Genomic DNA, 22,741 nt, shown 5'->3' on the forward strand with positions numbered 1-22,741 from the left:
GTTTTTCTTTACTTTAGCAATTGAATGCTTGAACATAAGGAATCACCTGAGCACCACATAAGCACAGCTTCACTAGGAATATTTACAAAACGAGGAAAATAAAGCAGTTCTTGTCACAACTTTTTGCGCATTGGTATTCTGCTGTTTATTTAAAAGCAAACAAAAGACCTTGAGATTACTTGGTCAAAATTACATTTCTGCTCAATGTTTTGGGAACTGACTGCTCCAGGAGCTCATAAAATGAGATTTTTCTCATGGGGGGCTTCTGGCAAAAGCACTCAATAAATAAACATTTCAATAACAATAGATGCCCTTTGGGGAATTCCTCGCTGTTCATTATGTGTTGGACAAAAACATTTAAACAAAACCAGTAATTATTTGGCTACAAAATATTTTTTAAAAGACTTTTTAACAAGAGGGCAACCAGCCCGAGAAAAGGTTCTAAGATGTATAAAACGCACCCCTGATCCTTCCTAACCAGGAACTTGAAATTAGATAGATGAGACTGCTTTTTCGTGTGGCTGTCAAAGCCTCTGAAGCCTAGCTAGTATTAATGGCAATTGTCTTTACCTCACTCTAAATACGGAGGCTCACTGGAGTGCACATGATTGTTTATGACCTGATGAATTGCAAACAAACCCTTCCCACGGATGCGGGAGGGTGCTGCCGGTTAGCGGAGGCATCCCTCCTGCCTGGCGGGTCGCATCACGCCAGCGCTCTGGAGGCGAAAGCAATCAGAAACGTAAACCACAATGCCCAGGCTGAAACGTAACCTACATCTAAGACACGCGCCTGCTGCGACCGAGATGAAACACGTATGGTAGTAGCACGTTTAATCTAGAAAGACAGTATTTTATGTCAGATTTTTTGTCTGTTTTTTCCCTCCAATCTTCATCTTACCGCAATTACACCTATGTAAATTTGTAGTTAACTCTTCTGACACAAGTGAACTTACACCCGCCTAAATAAGAGAAGCCTGTGAGTTTTAGAAGGCCTCTGGACTATACTATTATAATTGCACTTATCATTTTTTTCTAATACTTTGTTATGATGTTTTTTTCAATAAAGGTAAGCAGGTCTGGCTTCAAGGCTAATAAACAGTGACCTCTCCCCACGCAAAATGTAATGTCTGTTGCAATGACCTGCTAAATTTATTACTTGAAATTTACTGACTAATTACCCTCTCTGTTGGCTGTCACAACTTCTGCTTTTTTTTTAATTTCAATAATATTGCCTTCAGCCATAATAGTTGGGTTTTTTTTAACAAAGACATTCAAAGCATATTGCAAATTGTCACCCTTATGTGCTGTTGTCTTATATTCTGTTTACTAGAGATGAAATAATTACAGTGTTTATACCAAAATGACTTGAAGGTTGATTGCTGATTTAATAATATCCCCTCCCCTTGGGTTGATATTTGCCATCTGAAGGTGGGAGGGTGCACATGTACAGAAACAAACAATATTCTTTGTGTAAAATAGAAGTATTTCCTTTCATTAATTGTTTTACTGACTAACAACATTCTCATATTTTGCCTGTCAACAAATGAATGATCTGAATAAACCGAGCTGGAGCATGATCAATATGGCAAGGTCCATATCACTTTCAAGCCGTAGGTTATAATTATATTTATGAATGACAGGATTTAAATCTCCATAAATTATGCAGCAATCTTTGCATGCCTGTTCTTCTCCCTCATGTGTGTATACTTTAGCATTACAATATCATACAGGAGGTTTACTGTGAAATACAGCCACAGTCTATCATACCCCCTAGTGGAAAAGGATTTGAGAAACAAGTGCCAACATGGTTATGTGTATTCTTGAAGATGAGACTTAGAGCTGATGCTGTATGGAAATGAGTTGAGGTGGCACTGCATTTTTAAAAATTACAGGCAGAGTGCAATTTCTCAAGACTGGAGGAAGATGAGGAGATTAGGATTGGATATTTCCGACATTAAACATTCTCTTAATGACCCTATTTCGTAAAACAGAGCTTGCCTTAATAAAGCTTAGATTTGAAATTAGAGTCACTACTTGTCTATATGTTCATTTCAAAATCCTTTAATCTCTGGAGGTTAAGAAAAGCAATTAGTAATGCTCCAGAGGATTGCGCAAAGCAAATTTTACAGCAGCGAAGGTAATTGTCTCAGGAAATGTTTGGTGGGCTTGAACTAATGACTTGCAATGTGTACACATTTCTTTGCTTACTGTGTTTAGGAATTCGAAGCTTATGTCCATTGTTTACATTGCACTGAAGCCTTCTTTTCACCTTTTCAATTTTGGAAAAATTAAAATGTTCACACTTATGTCAATGTGTTATATATTATATATATTGGTATATAAACACGTCAAATCAAATTGATGGAAAAACGCACATGGCTAAAAGAGGTATTTTTGCAATACAGTACATTTGTACGACACGATTTACAGAGCAAAGCAAAGGCAGAAAATTGCATCTGGTCGTCATCATATAATACATACATGGATTAAGAAGTGGCTGTGTACGCTGGCTATTGTGTGCTCCTTCTGTTATCCAAACCAGCCGTAAATCCATTGGATACTTGATTCAGGTTTCAGCAACATTTTTGACCAGAAATTTTGACCAAAATTTATTTTGTGGAGCATCGTGTCACACTCTATTTGTATTACATTAGCAGGTACCTGACTAAACTTCAAAGATTCAGGAAATCTGTGAAGGATGTATTGTGTTGACCTACGACAAAATAACTTCCCTGAACTGTTGAGTAGAGAATATTGATCATCACCCAGACTTAATACTAAAAAGGCACACATCTATCACTCTTTAATATCTTTACTGTTCAAAGGTTTGCTTCATTTTGCACCTGGACTGAAAAAATATCAATGTACAGCTGTATGTATTCTCACATTTCTATTGACATGTACGTATTTACAGCCAGTGATCAATTAAAAAATCTTTTTCTGTTTTAGCAAATTGATCTTCTTGAGCCCTTCTCTGGAAACTCTTAACGTGCTCCTTAAACTGCAGAATGACACACAGTGTTGCACAACATGCTGCCATACAGCCAAAAATATATTGTCTATTCTGATTTATATCCTTTATATACACTTAACATGAACTGTTTATTTGCAACATTGTCTACAGAAATGTGGTCCTGTAATAATGATACAGCAAGCATGGAGAGAGAAAGTTAAAGATTTGTTGTATCACACCTTATGTCTGACAATGACCGAGTACTAAAGATGAAAAAGCAAAACCCCTGCTAAGGGAAAGACATTAATTGCGGCGCTCACCAGTTAGTGCTTGATTTTCTATCACCACTTGCATTTCATTAGAGAGGTTTACACCGTGCAGCTGGGTGAGGCGTAGCAGATTAGACCACAAAGATTAGATAGACTGGCTGTTTCAGAGCAATCCCGTCTTGCAAATGTAACTACATGGAAACAAAACTTCGGTCTGGATTTGATGGTTGTAGCTCAGACGTACCTCTGCAAGCTGCATCTGCAGCCTCCACAAACCCAGTCATTATTTGGACACTTTGTAGTGCCCCATTCTCTCCCCTCAAAAGGATCAGTGCTGCAGGGTGACTTCATGGAGCATCGTTTCAAGGGGAGGGCAAAGGGCACTACAAGGTGTCCCCATAAGGGAATGTATCCTGACTGACACACTACAGTCAGAATCGTTGCAAGAGTAAAGTCACAGAAAAGGGGTGTCGGGTCCAGACCAGGATGCCTTCCAACAACAGCAGCCCGTGTTTGGTGGGGTTCTGATGCCAACCGATGCTAAACGATGGACTTGTAATTATTTTACGTTAGTCATTAATTTTGTGTTAATCATTTAATCTATATGCATCAAAACTGTGCTAAGCACACTGATACTAATTTACAGTGCACGAGGCAATGAAAGAGTATTTTAAAGATTTTACAACTCACTTCATCTCAGGTGAAGATTATTTTGCTAAGCCTACAATTTAAATGATTTAAAAAACAGACAACGCTCAATTTAGAGATTGATGCTACACTCTGTCCTATTTTTATTCTTCACAAAATGCAACTTCTGATGATTACTCAATATCTATGAATAATTTGCAGAGTTTTAAAATAATTTTTCTATTAATCTGTCACAGGCCATGAAACTTGACATTTTCACCATGCTGAGTACATGAAAGTTGCCAGCTTTGCCTGCCATGCAAATAAGGTTCTTAATTACAGTATTTGAAAGAACAAACCATACAAGTGCTGTAATTTTTTACAGCAAAAGTGTTTGGACCCTGAGAGAGTGGGAAAATGGTCTCAAAATGCTGCTTAAATGTACAGCGATTTTTCTTTCACTCCCCAAAGATTAAACTAAAGGATGAAAAAGTTAGGTAATTAAAAAAAAAAAAAAAGATTATTGTATTCTATTTATATTTCCATTCTTCTTCTTTATAACTTTCAGTAGTCTGCCTGGTACACAAACAGCAGACAATTTTTAGCCAGTAAGCATTCAACGCTTTTTACTGACTTCAGGCTTACTTACCCTCTGCACACCTGTGTTGTTAATGGAGTCTGTTGAAACCACGTGTAAAATTTGTCTACTGGGCTGATAGTCACCTTACGCTCGGCTTGCACAAGTGGCTTCTAATAATTAATGAAGAGCATGACTCACGTGTTTGGACTTTTGCAGAGGTAAAGGTTGAGCATGCTCATAGCTTTGGTAGGAGCCAGACAGGACACAATTTCTTTGATCAGGATTAGGCAGCACAACCAAAGACCTAAAAACCCAAACTTTGCTACAGCCTCAACTTATAAAGCTCCAAAACTCTGAATGCTACAATCAGAGCCCTTCCTCTTGCCATCTTAAGAACCTGTTGGCTTCTCCTTTAGCTCTGAGGAGAACAACTAGAAGATTTGTTCTTGAGCTTCCCCTGACAGCTATGAGGGAGACAAGAGGCATTGCAAGCGGAATTTATTGGGCTCTTTCGGTCGCACCTACAGATGTGTATTTGCTCTGGCTGCCTTTATGGCTCCTAATACAAACCCTTGCCCAGGCAACTTGTGGTGCAGCTCAGGCTTGGATATGCAATATTTACTGGCTAAGGTGTAAAAAAAAAATGTGAAGAAGAATTATTTATCTTTTGCAGCTGGGTCAGCAGGTCTGCAATATTCATGCAATCCATCCATCCGTCCATCCAGGGGACAAAGAAAGAAAAAAAGTGTGAGTTTGTTTAACTAGGAGAATCAGTTAAGCAAGGGCTGGAGGATCAAGAAAGACATAGACATAGGATTAATTTTGTATATTTCTTATAAGGGACTATTCTTTTATACTGATCTCTACATTATAATCTTTTTACATTTCTAATATTTGTTATTCTATTTGTGGACCAAGCTTTAGTTCAAGAGTGAGAATCACAGTTCTCTGTTTCTATTCTCATATCTGTCACCAAGTTCTGTACCATCATAGGGAAAATCAGGCAAACTGTCTGGAGTTTCAATTTACCCATCCGTAGAATGGAAATGATTACCTGGTAATAATATGTGAAATGTTACATAAATAAAATGCAATGGTGCATGTTCAGTGACTTGCTTGAAACAAAGGGGTGTATCCTGCCTACCCTATAATGTTATGAACTTTAATTTTATTAAAAAATGAATGTGATGGCCTTCTCAGAAACACAGAGGCATGAGTAGTAGGGAAGTATGAAGTTAAAAATAGATGAACTTCAGAAGCTCACTTATCTGTAAAACCCTTCTCTGGAGTAGGGACCTATGAGTACACGGAAATGCATCTATAACACTGGATTTCATTCTGCCTTTGACTACAAAGGTGAAAATCCTCTGATTTAATGAGATGAAATGTTGTAATGGAAAGACAAACTTCGTACATTTTTATTTATAAAAGTCTCCCTAGATTTTTACGGTCTTTCTGTTTTGTCACCTAGAATTCATAAAACGCTGCAGGCCAAAATCCTTCTTGTTATTTTAATGTATTTTTATATTTTTCTAGCAGGAAAGTTACAGTGGAGAAGGCAAAATGATCTTGGTTATATGCACATTTATTAAAGAAAAGCACAAAAAATATATTGTACCTCAGGGGAAAAAGCCACAAGACTAATGTAATGCTAAGGTTGAGAAATCACTCATTTTTAAGTAAAGGAATGCATAGTTGAAACTCCCACCTTATTTTTGTTTCCTTATCCTGATTCCTTTAAAAATTGATGTATCTTTATATTATAAATTAGTTGTCAAATAAGACAATATGTACCAGAAAACACAATGTAATTTCGTATAAAAGCTTGCATGCAATGAGTTACAGCAGTGCATTTTTCAAACAATTTGTTTTCCAGATTCATTAAATCTGTGGAAGGAGTCAAGTTTGAATAAAAGTGGTTCCATTATTTCTGAGTTATGCTTTTATAACATTTTAAACAAGATTATGCCAAATAGCTTTAGTCTGTTGGTTTGCTATTTAAAATCAAAGAACGGATGACAAATATTGCTCAACTTTTTTGAAAGTTATGTCTTTTTTATTGGGACCAAGCATGGCACAGTTCAAATTGAAATAAAAATGTTGCTTAATTTCTGGACAATAAACGGAATGGAAATAAAAATTGAAATTATTGATAGTTTATAAGACAGCACCTTAAGGGGAGAAGGATGGACTACATGTTTTTTCATAAGCACAATATTAGAACATTCCTCTCAGTAAACCTAAATAGCATAGATGGCAGAATCCAGAACCTGCCAATCTAGAAAAAAATTTTGGAAGAATATTCATCCACTGGTGTCCAACATAAAACACAAGAGAAGATTAACCACACTGAGTCAAGGAGAAAGGAATCATGGAGAACCTGTACAGTAGAGGGAAGCTTGCAGATACAAACCTAACAAGACACTGTGCTACCTGTCCCACTAGTGCTGTGATTAAATAATCCTCCCTCACACTATCCTGCCTCTCAAGCTACCAATAATTTCCTGAGATGTTCACATTTAGAGCATACATATACCACATGTCATAATCCATCAGCATGATGAAGTGAAAATACCAAGTACTGTTCCAGTGTTTAGGTTCTGGATGACTGAATATGATTAACTGGCTGATTGAGTTTTTCAAGTGTTAGAAAAATAACACGACAAACAATGAACAAAACCTATATAGCATGATTAGGACACTACAGCCAATGCACATGTTCATAATAGGTGAGGCTGGGAGCTCCACTCATCGCTCTGCCTGCCCAACACTTCCGATTTGAACACATTTAAAGCTTCTCCAAACTTTCACCACTTGGTTTGATTTTCAGACATCTTCAGTTCAAGCTCTTTTCACTGGGATGGTTGGCTGGCTTTTCAAATTGCATTTATTCCAGCCCAACCATTTCAGCCCTTCCTAAGACTAAGGATAATGATAGGTATTGTTTGGTCGTGTAAGGACTTTTCTTTGAAAAGGATGTGGAAAGTGTCTCTAACCCCACTACTTGAAAACAGAGATTTGAAGTATGGCAAGAATGTGCTTGTAGCTGTCCTCATTATAAAATTCCAAATCCAAGCTTTTGTTAGATCACTGTTTACATAAAAATATGTAAAAAACATAGTTGACACTAAGGACATACTACAGTATAATAGGAAAAATCAATCTTGATTTACTTCGTATCTAGCTAGACAGTCTTTCTTTGCAAAGTGTTTTTCAATAGGATCCCTGACATCCACAGATGAACAGTGGTCAAGTGGTAGAAAAGACCAATATTTTCAAGGGCCTCGACTTATTTTTGTCAGACTGCAGGAAGTATGTTGCAAATAAGGCATGGAACTATGAAGATGTAAAGGTCCTACCATTACTTTGAGTTCTTCTGGTACCATCCGGTTCTGCCTCAGATTCAGATTCAGACTCAGTTCATTTGAAGCCAAGTCATTTCAGGTAATTTTTCTTACAGACCAAGTGTCACTGTCTAAACTGAAAGCTGACTTCTAGGGCTGCTGAGCACTCAGAATGGCAACTGAAAGCAGTGGGATCGCTGTCTCAATAAGTGAAGATCTTTACAGCAAAGGCTGAATAAGCTATAGTCTGAGACATCAGACTGGACACCTCACATTAGCGAGTGCTTTGATGTTAATCTCTTCATGCATAGCTCCAGCTCTGAGTGGTCCTAATAATACCGCAGTCTCATGTGACTTCAATATATCAATTCATGTTCATCAAGAATTTTGATAGTGTAGTGAAAAGCACCATAGGGAAAAAACAAAACAAAACAAAACAAAAAAACCCAAACCAAAACAAACCAAAACAAGAGGAAATGGGTTTTCTGACCTCAAAGCAGGATTTGAATAATGTGTTATAAATAAATCCTGAAGCCATACATTGAACAATGAGAATAAAATGAAACATTGAAGAGCTGCTCATTAACTGAGCGTTTTATTTCCTGCATATGGAATAAGACAGAAGGCTGTAGAAAAATACATAGATACGATCAAGTATGTCAAGACTACATCATAATTAGTCTTTATAGAATGACTGATACTTTTTGGTCAGCTGAACAACAAAACAAAATAATGAAAATAATGGCTTAAGTTCAGTCCAAAATCAATTTTTTGTTTATTCTTATCACCAAAATAGAAGCATTTGCTTTACAAGCCAGTTATAAGATAAATTTTGAAACTGGTCATTACTTTGAATTTAAAAATTATAGTACTCTAATTTCAAAATAACAAACCACACTGCTGTGGCTGCCACAAATTTTGACAGGAATTTTCAGTTGAAGCTGCCATACAGTTTCTGTACATACCTTCAGTTAACCTGAATTTTCATTTTTCGTATAATAAACTATTCAAGTAAAACATGGAATTCACCTCTAATCTTAGTGTGGGTATAGAGAATGGTCAGGTGAAAGCTGAACAGCAAACCCAAGGCCTGGCAGTTTGAGTTTTAGACTCTGAAACATCAGTGATTTGGTCTTTTAAGTTAGCTTTGGATGTACAATATAGATGCAACCAACTTTAGATGACAGGGGAATACTGGTTAAGTTTTATGGCTTTGCAATCCAGGACATTATATTCAATAACCAGAATCAGCTTTTTCAACCTGAAAAATCTATTTTTATTAGCATTTGAAATTTAGCATAAGTATCCTGTTCATCCCCAACATTATATGTATATATATTGATTATGTGCTTATATAGGCAATTACACAAGCATCAAAGAGAGGCTAATGTTATTGTATGGAATATAGAGTGCTCTGCTATGGGTTTTCCACTGAAAAACTAGATATGTAAATGGGCATGCTTGTTGGTCAAGTAATCATGTCTCCTGAAAGGACATTTCTTTGAGTACTGAGTTTAGGTATGTTAGACGGCAAAAATGACAAAGATGCCCACTAAGATGAATGGGTGGAGGGAGCCAAAGAGGTAGAAAAAAAACAGGGGAAAAAGAAACACCTAGAGCGAGGGATCTTCAATGGCAACAGGGAAAATCATATAAGACTAAAGAGAGGAATAAGAAGGAAAAGAAATAAAATCAGTGCTACTGCAGCATCCATCAGAGAATATAATGTTCAGTTGAAAATCTCACTCTGAACTGGAGTCCTAGTATGGTAGGATATGCGGTCTGGAATACTATGAAATCAAACTAATTCATTTTCTCTCCACGGAAAGATATTCAGCTAAGCTTAGAGTTGAAAACCTCCCTTAGCAATGTTCTCAGTAGATACCCCAGGTATGAGAACATTAAATAAAAATTCAGAAATAATTCATATTCTCATCAGAAACTAAAGAAGTTATGTATGTTCTAATTCCGTCGCTTTGACTATAGGTTCTGAGTGTCCTTTCCACTACCTTCACGGTTGAGCTTACAGATTTTAGTATTCTTATTATATTTGGATGTTTCTTGATAACCTCTCTCATTTATAAGTTTACTCTATAACGTGTGAAGAACTGTAATTACATGAAGAAGGCCAATGTTGTAGATTGTAGAGTGGTAAAGTTATTATTTTTTTTAAATAAATACAAACCCTCCTAACACTACTACCCATCTGACTTCAATCCATGATACTAGCCCAACAATCAATCACCAGGGGCATTGGACACCCATAATTAGATTATAAAATCATAACTATAGTCATTTTACGTCTGCTTGCATAATTACATCAGCATGCTAATATCCTTTTAATGGTCTCTAATGATGTAATAAGAAATAATGGAATTTATTTGACAGCTACATAATCATTAACAAAACATATTAAGCATAACTATTACTTCCATAAAGACTCAGGCTGTATCCAAAAGTGACAGCTAACATGTTGGATCGTTTCTTCAACGCTGAAATATTTCTAATTATGAATTCCCCAAATCTATTCCCACTTATCTGCTTCACAGGGCGAGCAAAGTTTATGTCAATGCAAACTTGACAACAAACCAACTGTAGAAGTGGACTGAACGCTCCGGGAGCCAGGCCTGAGGCTATACTGTGAATTGAAGCCATCGGTTAAAGTTGGCAGGATTGTGAACAAGAGAAGAAAAGATAAGCTGATTACTACCATGCATCAACTAATCAAGAACTAGCACAGAAATTGGTAGGAATCCACGGCAAAAGCAACTGTACACTTACCAAAGCACAGGAAAAATCCTAAAAATATAGGGAAGAACGAAAGACATTCGCAGACAAAACTAACTAAAGGTAGTAACGTATTTGTGAAGCAGTCCCTTTAAAAGTGGGGGTTTTTTTTGAGAGAAAAGGACAAGAAACTCTAAATTGAGAATTTAAAGAACTTTAGAAGAACTCATCACTCACCCTGTCTCCTCAGTTCTTCTTACACGATTCCTATTGAATGTGATGGCTTTGTCTATACTCCCAAATTAACCCCGTGATTCTCATTAAGATGTCTTTACCCTGAAATCTTTGCAATAGTCCAAAAAATTCAGGTCTACACTGTTATTTTCTTACCAATCAGAGTTCTTGGGGGGAAAAGAAAGACTTGAGAATTTTACACCAACATAACACTCAGGTCAGACTTCAAAGTAGACTTTTTAAAAAAATGAATCCCTAAGAAAAAGAGTACTTTTAGTTGCCAGTAAACTAAAATAATTTAAACCCCCCATAGTGCCTTAGGCCAAGTAAAAAGCATATTTCCCGAGAGGACTCATTCTCACTCTTTGGTATGGCAAAGGTGGATTGGGAATAACCATGATATCAAATCCTTCCTGAAACCCCTCTCCATGATGCCACTCAGAAGATAACCAGAGCCTTCAAATTCATCATTTTCCAGCGATGGCTATGCAGTGATGACAAAAGAACAAATCCAAAAAGCGTTAATTCTCTGCTTGGAGAGGCCTTGTTCTAAAGCCTCTACTACTGCTACATCTACTGGCCAGCCCGCACTTCTTCAGCATTTCATGGGTTTAACGCGAGTCAAAGCATCTCATTTTCTTGAGTAAAGAGAAATTATTATGGATGAATTCTTCACTAACTTGAGATAATCTTTCCCAGATTTATGGACATTTTAGAAAGGAAAAGACTGTGTGTGTGTTGATAGACAGAATACTTGGTCCTGTTTGGAGTTACCGTCATTCAAACCACACTTACAAACCACACTGACCATACAATACAAGTACTTTCAGTACAGTCGTATGACTGCATATTAATGGACACAAAATAACCAGCTTCCCTAATGTCACACATTAAAAAAAAAAAAAAAAGGTTGTTCATAGCTAGCTATATCACTGGAGGCATATTTTTCACTAGAGAATGAATCTACAGCCTGCCAATAGCAACTTTGTTGTGATTTATCAAATGATAAAAAATAACCAAAAGGGTTTATGCTAACAATTAGAAAGGTAGGTGAAAGTGCTCTTGTACTGTAAATGCATGAAGTTAATGAAGCAGAACCCGTTGATTCCAGCAGAGAAATTGTTCCATGGGATTACCCCTTTAAATATGCATCAGACTTTATCTGCTAGTATTCAAAGTCAAGGTTGCAAGTTCTCTTTGCAAGGAAGACCACATAATACTGTCATTTTTTGTAATTTCAAAACTAAGTTTTCATATGAACTACATTTCATAAAATACAAGTAAAAAGACTTGCAGCAAGGCAAAGAATTGTTCTAGCAAACAAAACAGGGGAATATTCTCCTTATAAACAACTAAAGCCAATATGTCTGGTATTTATCAGATTTCTAAAAAGATTTTCTCACCAGTAGTGTATTTCTCCCTACATATACAGCAATAAAAGGGGTACCATTTTTTTTCCAAATAATATAAACACTTCCACTGGAGGTGAAACATCTTCAGACTATGGCTTAAAACACAGTATTAAATGATGAATTACATTCACTGGAATGGAAGGTAAAAGAAAAGCTGACGGCGGTACAAGTGAGGCTGAGAAAGATGCTGCACTTCAGCAACCTGACTCGTGGGCCAAAACAAGCATCCCCAAACCCTCTGAAACATAGGCAGGAACTGGATGCTACCCAGACATCAGTTATTTTCTGCACACCACGATGTGACTTCTTTCCAGCAAGCTGTCAAAACCCTCCCACAGCTGACCCTTCTTTTCCATTACTTTTCTATCAAACTATTTTTATTCTGTTTTATGAAATAGTTAAGTTTTGTGAAGGAAATGATCCTGCCAAAGTGACTTCAGAAAATCCTCAATCTAAAAATTTTTACTGGACTTGGCAAATCATAACCACCTAGTTCAGGAGATTAACATGCAGAGCAGTCATCAGTATGAATCATATGAAGAAAACCAGTAGCTCAACATAGCTGAACTCCCTGTGACTTGTTAAATGAGTAGTTGACCAAGCAGCATGACCTAGTGTGCCATGTGCCAGACTCAAAGCCAGGGACCCAAGTTCTTATCCATCTCTGATGTCATTTTCCCCCTCAGCAATGCTGGGTATAATGACCCTTAACAAGACTTTCCTTACCTAGAAACTGTTAAACAAGGTTGATAATATTTTTACAGCACTTTGAACAGGCTACCTTTCTGTACAGAAGCATAGCAAACTTCCAGTCTTTATAATTTTTTTCAAAATAATTTGTTCGTGTGCGGAGGGAACGTTATAAAGATCACCACGATATTCTTTTTTTTTTGCCTCCCGCACGCTCTCATTAATGTTGGCATTAAAGAGTAGATATTTCCTTGTAAGACAAACTATTCAAAAATAATGAGAAATCCAATAAAATAAAAAGGGGCGAATTCCATGTACGTACTTGACATCGTCGAAGGCACTCATCTGCAGCTTCAGGAGATCTGCCACTTCCTTTATTAACTCCAAGCCCTTTTCCACACTCAGGGGGCTGTTGAAAGGGAGCAAGAAAACAGAGCATTACGAAAATGGAACTCATCAATACTTGAGAGGCTAAAAGTCCCAAAAGAGTTATCACCTTGGCCTCTTAGAGTCTGAAAGCCACCACTAACTGTATTCCTGTCACATAGTGATCGTGATATCAAGGGAATTGGGATCAGGTGCTTCTTCAGGCATGATGAATCACCTGAATTTTCCAGCAATAAGACAAACAATAAGGTGTAAATGGAATTGTTAGGAAGTGTAATGGGCCCATGATGCAGCAACCAGTTCATCTCGGTCCTCAATAAAAAATGTAATAAAGTAAAAGGACAGAAAGAGAGAAAAGGATTGACGAGACAAGGAGGGAAACAAACAATGAAAGTCAAATTGCAGGCTCAGTATCAAATGGACAAGGGAAAAGCATATTTTTAAATTCATTAGTTTTTAAAATGAATCTTCGCCCAGTGAAAGGATACAAAATTATTATGGATTTGAGGGTAAACAATGGGGTAAGGCACACAGTCCAGAGGACACTGATTAGATACATAGGATTTAGTTTGGTGTCTGTATGCACTGCTGACAGAACCCGCTTTAAATCTTTTTAACCTTTGTCAATGCCACATTTACATTTTTTAATTTAGAAAACAGGTTGCAGTCAAGCCTAACACAAGAGGACTGCTAACATTTAAAAAAGCACTTATCTAGATGCAAAATTTGTATTTGCAAAAAATTCGGGTTATTAGAGTTGTTATGACTCTAAAGATGCATTAAGAACATTCTGTCCCTAATATACAGATCATACCTCGTTTAGTTGTTGTTCAGTACTGTGGAACCAAATACAAAAGTATTAAGAAAGCAAAAAGATAAGGAAATGATATAGAAATGTCCAGTGAGAACAACAGACACAACATTCTCTGTCTAAATTGCAATTATAGAATTATTCTCAACTTTGTTAAAGCCCCAAAGATCATACAACTAAACCTTACGAGCTTGATACTTATCTAACTTATGCCATGGTAAAAAAGAAACAACTTTGATGAGACTAACCCGGTGGAAAAAGGTTCTGTATTTTTTCCTTCGAGGATTTAGAACAAGTAGGAGAAGGAGGTGTCAAAAAAAGAGCGTACTGTTAGACATGATCTTTTCAACCGGACTAAGGGGGAAAAAGATTTTTCTAACATCTGTACCTAGGTTATTACTTCTGGTTCACAGTGAAAGTTTTTGAATCTAATTTTATATCATGGTAATCATCGCCACAATTTTATTTATTGTCTACAATGAGCACTGTTTATTTATTTATTTATTGTACTGGGTTCTGCATACACTGCCCTAAGGGCACCTCTATTTAAATAATGGGATGTCTCATGTGGATGTTGGTTAGGATGGAATTGCTCAGCCTCCCTTCATGCTACTAACCCAAAATGCTCAAGAGAACTCCTGTCACACAAGCAGAGGTACCCCCTCAAGGCACCAGATAAATTTAGAGTTTTTCTAGATGTCTAAGACAGAAATGTTCTTGTGTGAAAGTAACAAAAGAATCTGACTGTTTCTGTAAGGAAAAAAAATGTACTATAGATTATTCATAAAACCCCTATATTTCAAGGACTGACAGCGGGTAGAAACATGATTATTCCCATCACTATGAAAGCAGATTGTCATAGTGACTCAGGGACTTATGTGTTAATTAAATCTTTTCTCCCAAAGATGTTGGCTTAAATTTTATGGAGATGATCGGTGTCAGCAAGTGGGCTTTTACTGTAATAGCAAGTCTATGCAGTGGCGCAGGCAAAGTCTGCTGCATACATTGGTGTCATTTTTTTAACCAAGGGAGTCTCATTTGTAAAAGCTCAACCTCCTACTCCCTGCTTACCCCTCCTCCCCTCAAAAAAGCATTCCCCAACTTCAAAAACAAGGTATGCCGCTACAAGCCAATGTAGTAACTGCAGTGGGTGATGTAATCGGAGCATTTGAATGATGGAGAGAAAATGGGAGAGAAAATGGTCTCTAAGGCCATTCTTTTGCAAGCCTGAACATCCAAGAATAGTCTTAATAACTCTCATCCAATACCAAATTAAAACACATAGGTTCCCAAACTCACATGCAGTTTGTTAGGCTAAGAAATCGTCACTCATAACAGCTCAGGAAAGGGGCAGAAGCAGTACTCTGGTGCCAGTACTATCATTGATCACACTATCACATTTGAGGATTCACATTAAGAATGATTAATTTATATCGCGGTATTATCCAATATAAATTTCCCAACTTCTTAACATTGATACATACTAGTAGTGTTTATAAGAGTTCTGTGACTGTTGTACTGTAGGAGAGTTGAATATTCAAAACCTTTCTCTAAAAATGCCAGAATGTCATTTTCCACGCTCTACTTCTGCTTTGCTTTTGTTTAGCATTGCTCATTGTTGCATCATTTGCACTTGTACAGTGATTGCCTTTAGCTTTGTTTACACAGAGAGAGCACACCCTTCCCACCAGCACAGTGTTAAACAAACTAGCCTACATCGCAACGGTGCCGCGCACCCACATCACCCATCTCATTTCAGGTTTATACAAGGACTGTTACCAGAAGACAACTTGCAAACATCGCCTATCCTCCTGCCCGTGGTCCTCCCACACGTCCCGGGTACGAGCACACAGTACTCGTGGAACAGCCGCTATCTGTGGTCTTTGATGTACTATGCTGGGTTTTCAGCGTGCTTGATTCAGCCCTACATGGGAAGAAGCTTCTGTATTATGGAGTGATTTTTTTTTTTATGAATATGATTCATCTATTGATTGTGAGGGTTCAACAACTATGGAATTAGTTCAAAGGAAAGTGTTACATAAACCAACAAAGAAGGACAAAAATAGTTGTTCAGATAAGGAACAAACAACAGAAATTGCAGTAGTAGAAAGAAGACTCTTTAGACAGCCCTGATGATGAAACTACTTTATCAAGGCCAAAGACTTGGAGGAAAGCTAAGGGTGGGGGTAGGGTTCACACTACTTTGTCTGAACTGTCAAGATGGTCATTTCAGTTCCCTATACTGGGGGTGGAGAGTGGGGCCACCCTTTTTGGTGACAGTTCTTGCCGGCTCCAATTCACTCGGAGCAGCACGGCACAGAGGGAGTCTCTGGGCTATGGCCTTTCAGTTTCCAGACATGCTACAGCACAGGTCCAACCCATATGAGCTTTCTTTTGGGAGCCTGTGATAAGACATTTCGGTACAATAGTAATGGTTAGCCCTTAAAGAGAAATCACAACTTAGGCCTCAAAGATACAAAACATGTACTGGGAAAAACAAAAGGCACCCATGGGTGCTATTTATGCTTTGGAGGTTCTCTTGAGGCTGGCCAACCCTTTTTCTGCCAAAGAAAATTAATGGTTCCTGCAGTGTCTTTAACAGTCCTTCTTGATTTTACCACTCCATTTTATGATTGCTATGAAGGTTTCCGATCATCGTTGATCTAGTGTTTGGCTTTAGGAAGAATAAACTGTTGGATGGCACAGCACTTTTTGCAGATGACATAGCTAGCTGTTGCCAGCTATGAGATAGTGCTTGCTTTGGGTTTCCTACTTTTGCTCTCATTTCACTTGTTGTAGATTTCTCTTTTGCATCTTCCTTCAAGTTAACTGTGCTAAGATATGATAATAGTAGCTAAAACAAAATGTGATACATTTCACAGTTTACCATAATTCTCTTGGGGTCTTTTTTAGCTTTCCGGCTCCAGTTCTCTGCAACTTGGAAGATGAAAAGAGAGTCAGAACGTATAGAAAATTCATGTATAACTAACTTTTTTCCATTGCTTTTTCTTCTAATGCCATCTCATATCTGTGAGTGCTAGCCTAAATATAATTTTTCAGCTGACAGATTCAGACCCTACTGAACCAGTAGCAGAACTCTGTCTTACTCATAGGCTCATATTATTTGTAGAATATACTTTGTTTGACAGGTTAATGACAATGAAGAAATAAATGGGGAATGAAATATAAATATTTCCTTTGGGGTTTATGTAGATATATATAGCTTTAAAGTCTGGCAGAGTATCATCTGCAAAATAGTTCACTGTTGCTTTTGTTTAATCTCACTTTTCAGGGCACAGCTCTTGCACTGAACTAGTTATACCTGCTGGAGCATATGGCTTATATCTCTGCTAAAAACAGCCAATGTTATATGGTAGTACTACATTATCCCTTCAGATGAATTGACTCCCCAGTTCAGTGTAAGTCTCTGATGTCATGATTTAACATCATGACATAAACATGAAAACTTCCCTATCCATTTTAACCATGTGAAAAATAAACCGTTTAATCCATACCTACTTGTGAGCTAAAATAATCGCGTGCCAATCAGCTCCCTGTAACTTCATCAGGAGTTTTGTCTAACAAAAAAAGAAAGCAGATCTAGGCTATAAAGCTATTTTATTTAGAGACAAATTTGAAATGAAAGTACAGGAATAAGTATCTCTTAATTTTAATGTAAACTGCTAAGCACTTCTGAAAATTAGTGTAATCCGTTTAAATGCTCAGAAGGGGATTTGGGAACCCAACTTTATGTAATTCTTAAAACTTTTCCACAAAGTGTACTGGATATTGGTGAAAATAATATTTGGTATCTTCCAATATCTAAATCCCTCCAAGTGAGGGAGCTGAAAACAGAAATATTTTAAGGAATAATCCATTTACAGAGGCCATCTAAATAATAGAACATTGCATTAATATCTTTCTCTGCTATTGCCTATTGAAGATTTCACTTTTCATTTGCTCAATTTACAAGAAAAATACAGCAATGAGGAATCATTTCTAAAATCTAGTTCCAGAAAGTTGGCACAACTTAGAACAATCCCATTAAGTCATTTTCTTCTCAGTCCCTGCTACAAAATATATAGAATTTGCTACCCATTTTTTCAATCTGTCTATACAATCCCACTGTTATCAGTGGGTTTATACCTAAATCAGGGAATATCTGTTGCTGAATGAATTATGAATGAGGAACAGAATATGCCTTCATCTGGAAGAGGCCTATCATGACCCTCAATTTCACCATCTGTAAAATGAATACAAAGATACCAACTTTCTCTGTCAGATGCCTACTATTGTTATATAAAAGACGATTATTATTTGACTTGCATCCCTTTTGGATCCAAGAATAGAAGAGCAGCACTATTGGCTGTCTCTAAAGGCTATGTATATTTCTCCCTCCCGAGTACAGAGAATATGTTGTAGTAGTAAAGACCATGTACACGAAAATTAACTTTTAGGTATAATAATAAATTCCCTCACTCCCCTATGAAAAATTTTCCTCCAAACTTTTCCAGCAGAGGGGATCTGACTGGTTTTAGAGAACATCTGACTGATTTTAGAGCATATTTAGAGCCCCTGGATCCAGGTGAAGATAACTTCTCCCTCACTGATGAGTCAGTAGCATTGCTAAACACTTGCTGGGGCAAATGGAGCCTTATGAACAAGACATGCCTCACGAATGGCCAATTAGATCCTTCCAACTAAAGAGTAGTGCTGAATATTGGATGCTGATCTCAAGACCAGTTCAGCTTCATGCTGCAATTATCTGAACAATGCTACAAATGGATGCCATGTTTCCAAGAAATTCCCAAGATGAACTACAAATCTGATGACTGAGAACAACCACTTTGATTAATGGATTATCTACTTTTGACCTGGACCTAATGATTATGCATTCAAGGCTCAAAGCTTCCCCTTCTGGTTAAAGAGCAAGAAGGAAACATGTAAATGAAGGAACAGGAGGAGTTCTGCGGGGAGGGACACCGGCAGCACGGCCAGTTCCGCGTGCTGAACTAAATGGAGCTCAAACTCTAATAAAAGCCAGTGGGCAATGTCAAAGGGAACAAGAGGAAAAACAGAAGTAAACAATGATGAAAACTGTATGTTCTCTGTTTCCCAACATGCCTGTCAAAACAATCCCGCAAATTGATCCATTTTGGTAGGAAAAATCTGATCCAGTTATACAGATGGCTTGATTGCTAGCATTTGCCAAGCCTGCTCCCAGCCCAAGGAGAGCAACATGTAGCTCAATGTTACGCTGAGGTTATGTCAGTCTCACAAGCAGTTGCTCTCATTTGCTTTTCCTCCTCCCAATTGCCAAGTGTCTTCAGAAACCCACTTACCGAACTCTGAAATGCTCCCTTAGTGCCATCATTCAAATTATGTATTGCCTTTACCAGACTGTACATAGTGCCCTTCCAATACTCTGTTTAGCAATTGTAATGCTGCACTATAATGGACATCCAGTCAGCCCTGTCAGATTAGTTCAATTGAATCATTTTCTGCAAAAATGAAGAATAATCTACAGTACAGAAATAGGTCTGACATTGGGAATTGCACTCCTTAAACCTAAATGTCAGTCTAATCCCCAGTGAAATCTTAAGTAAGGTAGGGTTCAATCCACCTAAAATTTGCTTAAATGGGGACACAGGCAATGAAGGCCACTTCGACCATTTTTAAGAGCGCTGAGCACTGCACTAAAATTGCAAGGCGTTTCTCTACAGCCTGAAAGTTGCCTGAGTGCTTAACTACAGTCCTCCTGGCAATATCAGAAAGCACATTTTCTGAGCAGATAAGTGTCACGTTCACATCAAGCCTCTCTTTTGCTATTCAAAGTCACGCACAATGGCATCCCCACTCCACCTATTTCCCCTGGAGAGGGTTCAAAATTTTGGCTATACCTGTGTTCAGCTGGGATAGTATTGAATACACATCTCAGCCAGAGGAAAGTAGAACCTGAATCCAGCATCAAGGACTTTTGGGGGGGAGACATTTTTTCTTTAGACTAAGGTTTACTTTAAAAACACTTTCAATGTTTACTAATGTAAAATGCATACATGCTTGAAAACTAAGTTTGGACCATCAGTCTTCCTTCCTCCTGAGTGCTGCAAGTTAAGAGTCATGTTCTCTCTTGCATGTTGTCTGTCTTCCTCTGTTGCTTTTATGTCTGAACATGAATCACTGGGCCATCAAGAGGACAGTTCTTCTGCTCAGGGCTGGTACTCTCCTATGATGCTACTCAGCACTCTCCTATGATGTGGGAATTAAAACTGCTCAATCCAACTTCAGTAAATTCTCTTCCATCTCCTGCTTCACTTTCTAACCCCCACAGTAATATGCAGAAGACAGGCAGAAGACACTACGCAAAGTGCCTTTCAGCAGAGGAGCACTAGACACACTGGATCCCAGAATATCCTACTTGTTCGGCGTGTTTCAGTGGAACAGGGACTGGGCTGACTTCTGCAGTCTCCCGAAGTCCCTTATAATCTGTGGAAGAAAGGAGGTGCCTGAATCTCTGTGTGTGGGTATGTCTCCACTTGTCTCTCAGGGAGCTCAACGATGTCAAGTGAAGTGGATGACATCCCCATCCTTGGGGAAGATGTGCAGCATTCAGCAGCTCGAAGTTTGGCACCTAAATGAGGCAGTTGGGTTTTCACCCTAAATTCTGAAATAACTGCTTTTCAGATTAAAACCTAGAAATGTGCCTTAAAGGGAAAAAGTATTAACCACATGGATAACAAGATAGATTTCTAGAAGGACTAGTTTTCTCTTGTTCCTAAAACCATTTGGCAGCAGCGTGGGCATTGACCAGGCTGCAGGCAAAAATCCCCCTTGACGGGAAGCTGGGAGAAGCAACCCAGCCAGCCCCAGCACAAGATGCCGTCCGCCCTCCAGGCCTGGAAAAGGGCAGGTACATTGGTCACAAGGCTGAGGCGTACAGTATTTCAGAGCTTCTTTAAAATGACTTACAGATACGCTAGGAACTGTCCGTTTGCTTATTATGTGCTCTAACGAATAAAAATTATTAAATCCAGTCGAAGGGGTCTATTTGAACAGGTGACAGTAGCTTCAGCACTTTTAATCACCCACCTTCACGAGCTTGATTCCTTTCACACCGTATGCCCGCTCTCAGTGCGTTGCTTGGCAAGGAGGAGCCAGAATGCCAGGACTTGAGCGCTGCCCCTCCATGGGCAAGGGGCTGGTGCACACCAGCTATGACTGCTTTGCCTGCTAAAAGCAGTCAGGAGAAAAGGGTAAAGAGGGGGAAAGCAATTTCCAGTTCCTGCTGCTGGGATCAAGAAGGAGTGCGAAGAGCAATTGCTGAAGGGAGCACGTCCCCAGCAGTCCGTACAAACCCCAGACCTTGAGTCAGTTCTCAGCATCAGCTGCCAGCACAAGACTGGAGATTATTTTAAACCACCTTGGACATGTTACTGCCTGATTTTCTTAGGCCAGCAGTAAATACAGGAGAGTCCAAAAATAAGACCTAAAAATTAAAATAAAGCCCAAGATAATTCTGGAAAAGTTCTGAAGGAGGGTGAGAGAAGTGGTCAGCTGATATAGATCTCTGTAAGGACTACCTAAGGAGCAGTCTACCCTGAGAAAAACAACGCTGTGACAGACAGAAACCATTAATTCTTTAATTATTTTTTTTTCTCTTGGGCCCTGTTGTGTTCACACTGATAAAAAACAAGAAAGACAGGTGTTAAAAAAGTTGTCCAGTAACAATATTCAACATTGACCTCAATTCCCTGAGGAAAAACTTAAAAGGTGTGAGGATTGCTGTGAAATTGCCAGTTTTCAGGCAGTTGTCCAAAACCCGGTCGAAAAGTAGCAGAACACCGAAATTCTATGCCAGGAATACTAGGGACACTTGACCAAATAAATGAGAATATTATACACGAAAAGACCAGATTCCATCTGACTCAGTACCTGATGCCAGTGGTCAGATACAAGAATGGTGCCATTTTATCTTTACATGAACCTCATGAAATTTATGAACCTCATGTTTCTAGGTTGGGATGATAATCTCAGCCGTGCGCTCTGTTGCCATGCACACTCGCTGCACTACAGCCTAGGCAAAGGACAGACAGAGATCAGAAAGCAGTCCCTCATGCCTTACACACCGCAGCAAGAGTATTCCTTCTAAAAATAAATATATGAGAATATGGTATAATTCTACAAACAATTAGTTAATGTGATTATGTATATGCCTATTACTTATAAAAATATCTCTCTTTATAAAAAATATCCTGCTGAACTCTTGACTTCGGTGATATGTATTAGACTAGTTTGTATTTTAGAAATACATGGCAGGAAAACAGGCCACCTACTTCAAGACTTCCATGCCTTCTTTTAGATTTTCAAGTCTGAAAATACGTGCCGCTATAACAAGGGTAGGATTCATGTATCTAAATACAGCAAATCTTTTCTTCAAAATTTTCCACAGCCTCAGAGCTCAGACTATGAGGAGTTTTAAGAATACCTTTTCTTTTTTTTTTTTTCTAAAAAGGACTATTTTTGTTAATGTCTATTATTCTGTCACACTTATTGCAGCTGAATTTCATCTACCATTGTGCTCGTTAATCCCTCAATGTATTTAAATCCATCTGGAATTTTTCTAAATCCTCCATAGTTCTTCCTAACAGAGACAATTTGCCCATGGGGTACCACTAATCTCTCTACACGCTGAGAAGCAGCAGTTC

General features: G+C 38.1%; 1 protein-coding gene across 1 annotated transcript in view; it reads right to left on the bottom strand.

The window, feature by feature from the left end:
* Nucleotides 1-22,741, bottom strand: part of PTPRN2 (protein tyrosine phosphatase receptor type N2) — a 659,439-nt gene that overhangs the window by 362,483 nt on the left and 274,215 nt on the right. Inside the window, exon 10 of the mRNA XM_063324424.1 lies at nt 13,161-13,247. Within this exon, the coding sequence (XP_063180494.1) occupies nt 13,161-13,247 (87 nt within the window). The remainder of the gene's footprint in view (nt 1-13,160; nt 13,248-22,741) is intronic.

Source organism: Chroicocephalus ridibundus, chromosome 2 (assembly GCF_963924245.1).
Source record: "Chroicocephalus ridibundus chromosome 2, bChrRid1.1, whole genome shotgun sequence".
Classification (NCBI taxonomy): Eukaryota; Metazoa; Chordata; class Aves; order Charadriiformes; family Laridae; genus Chroicocephalus; species Chroicocephalus ridibundus.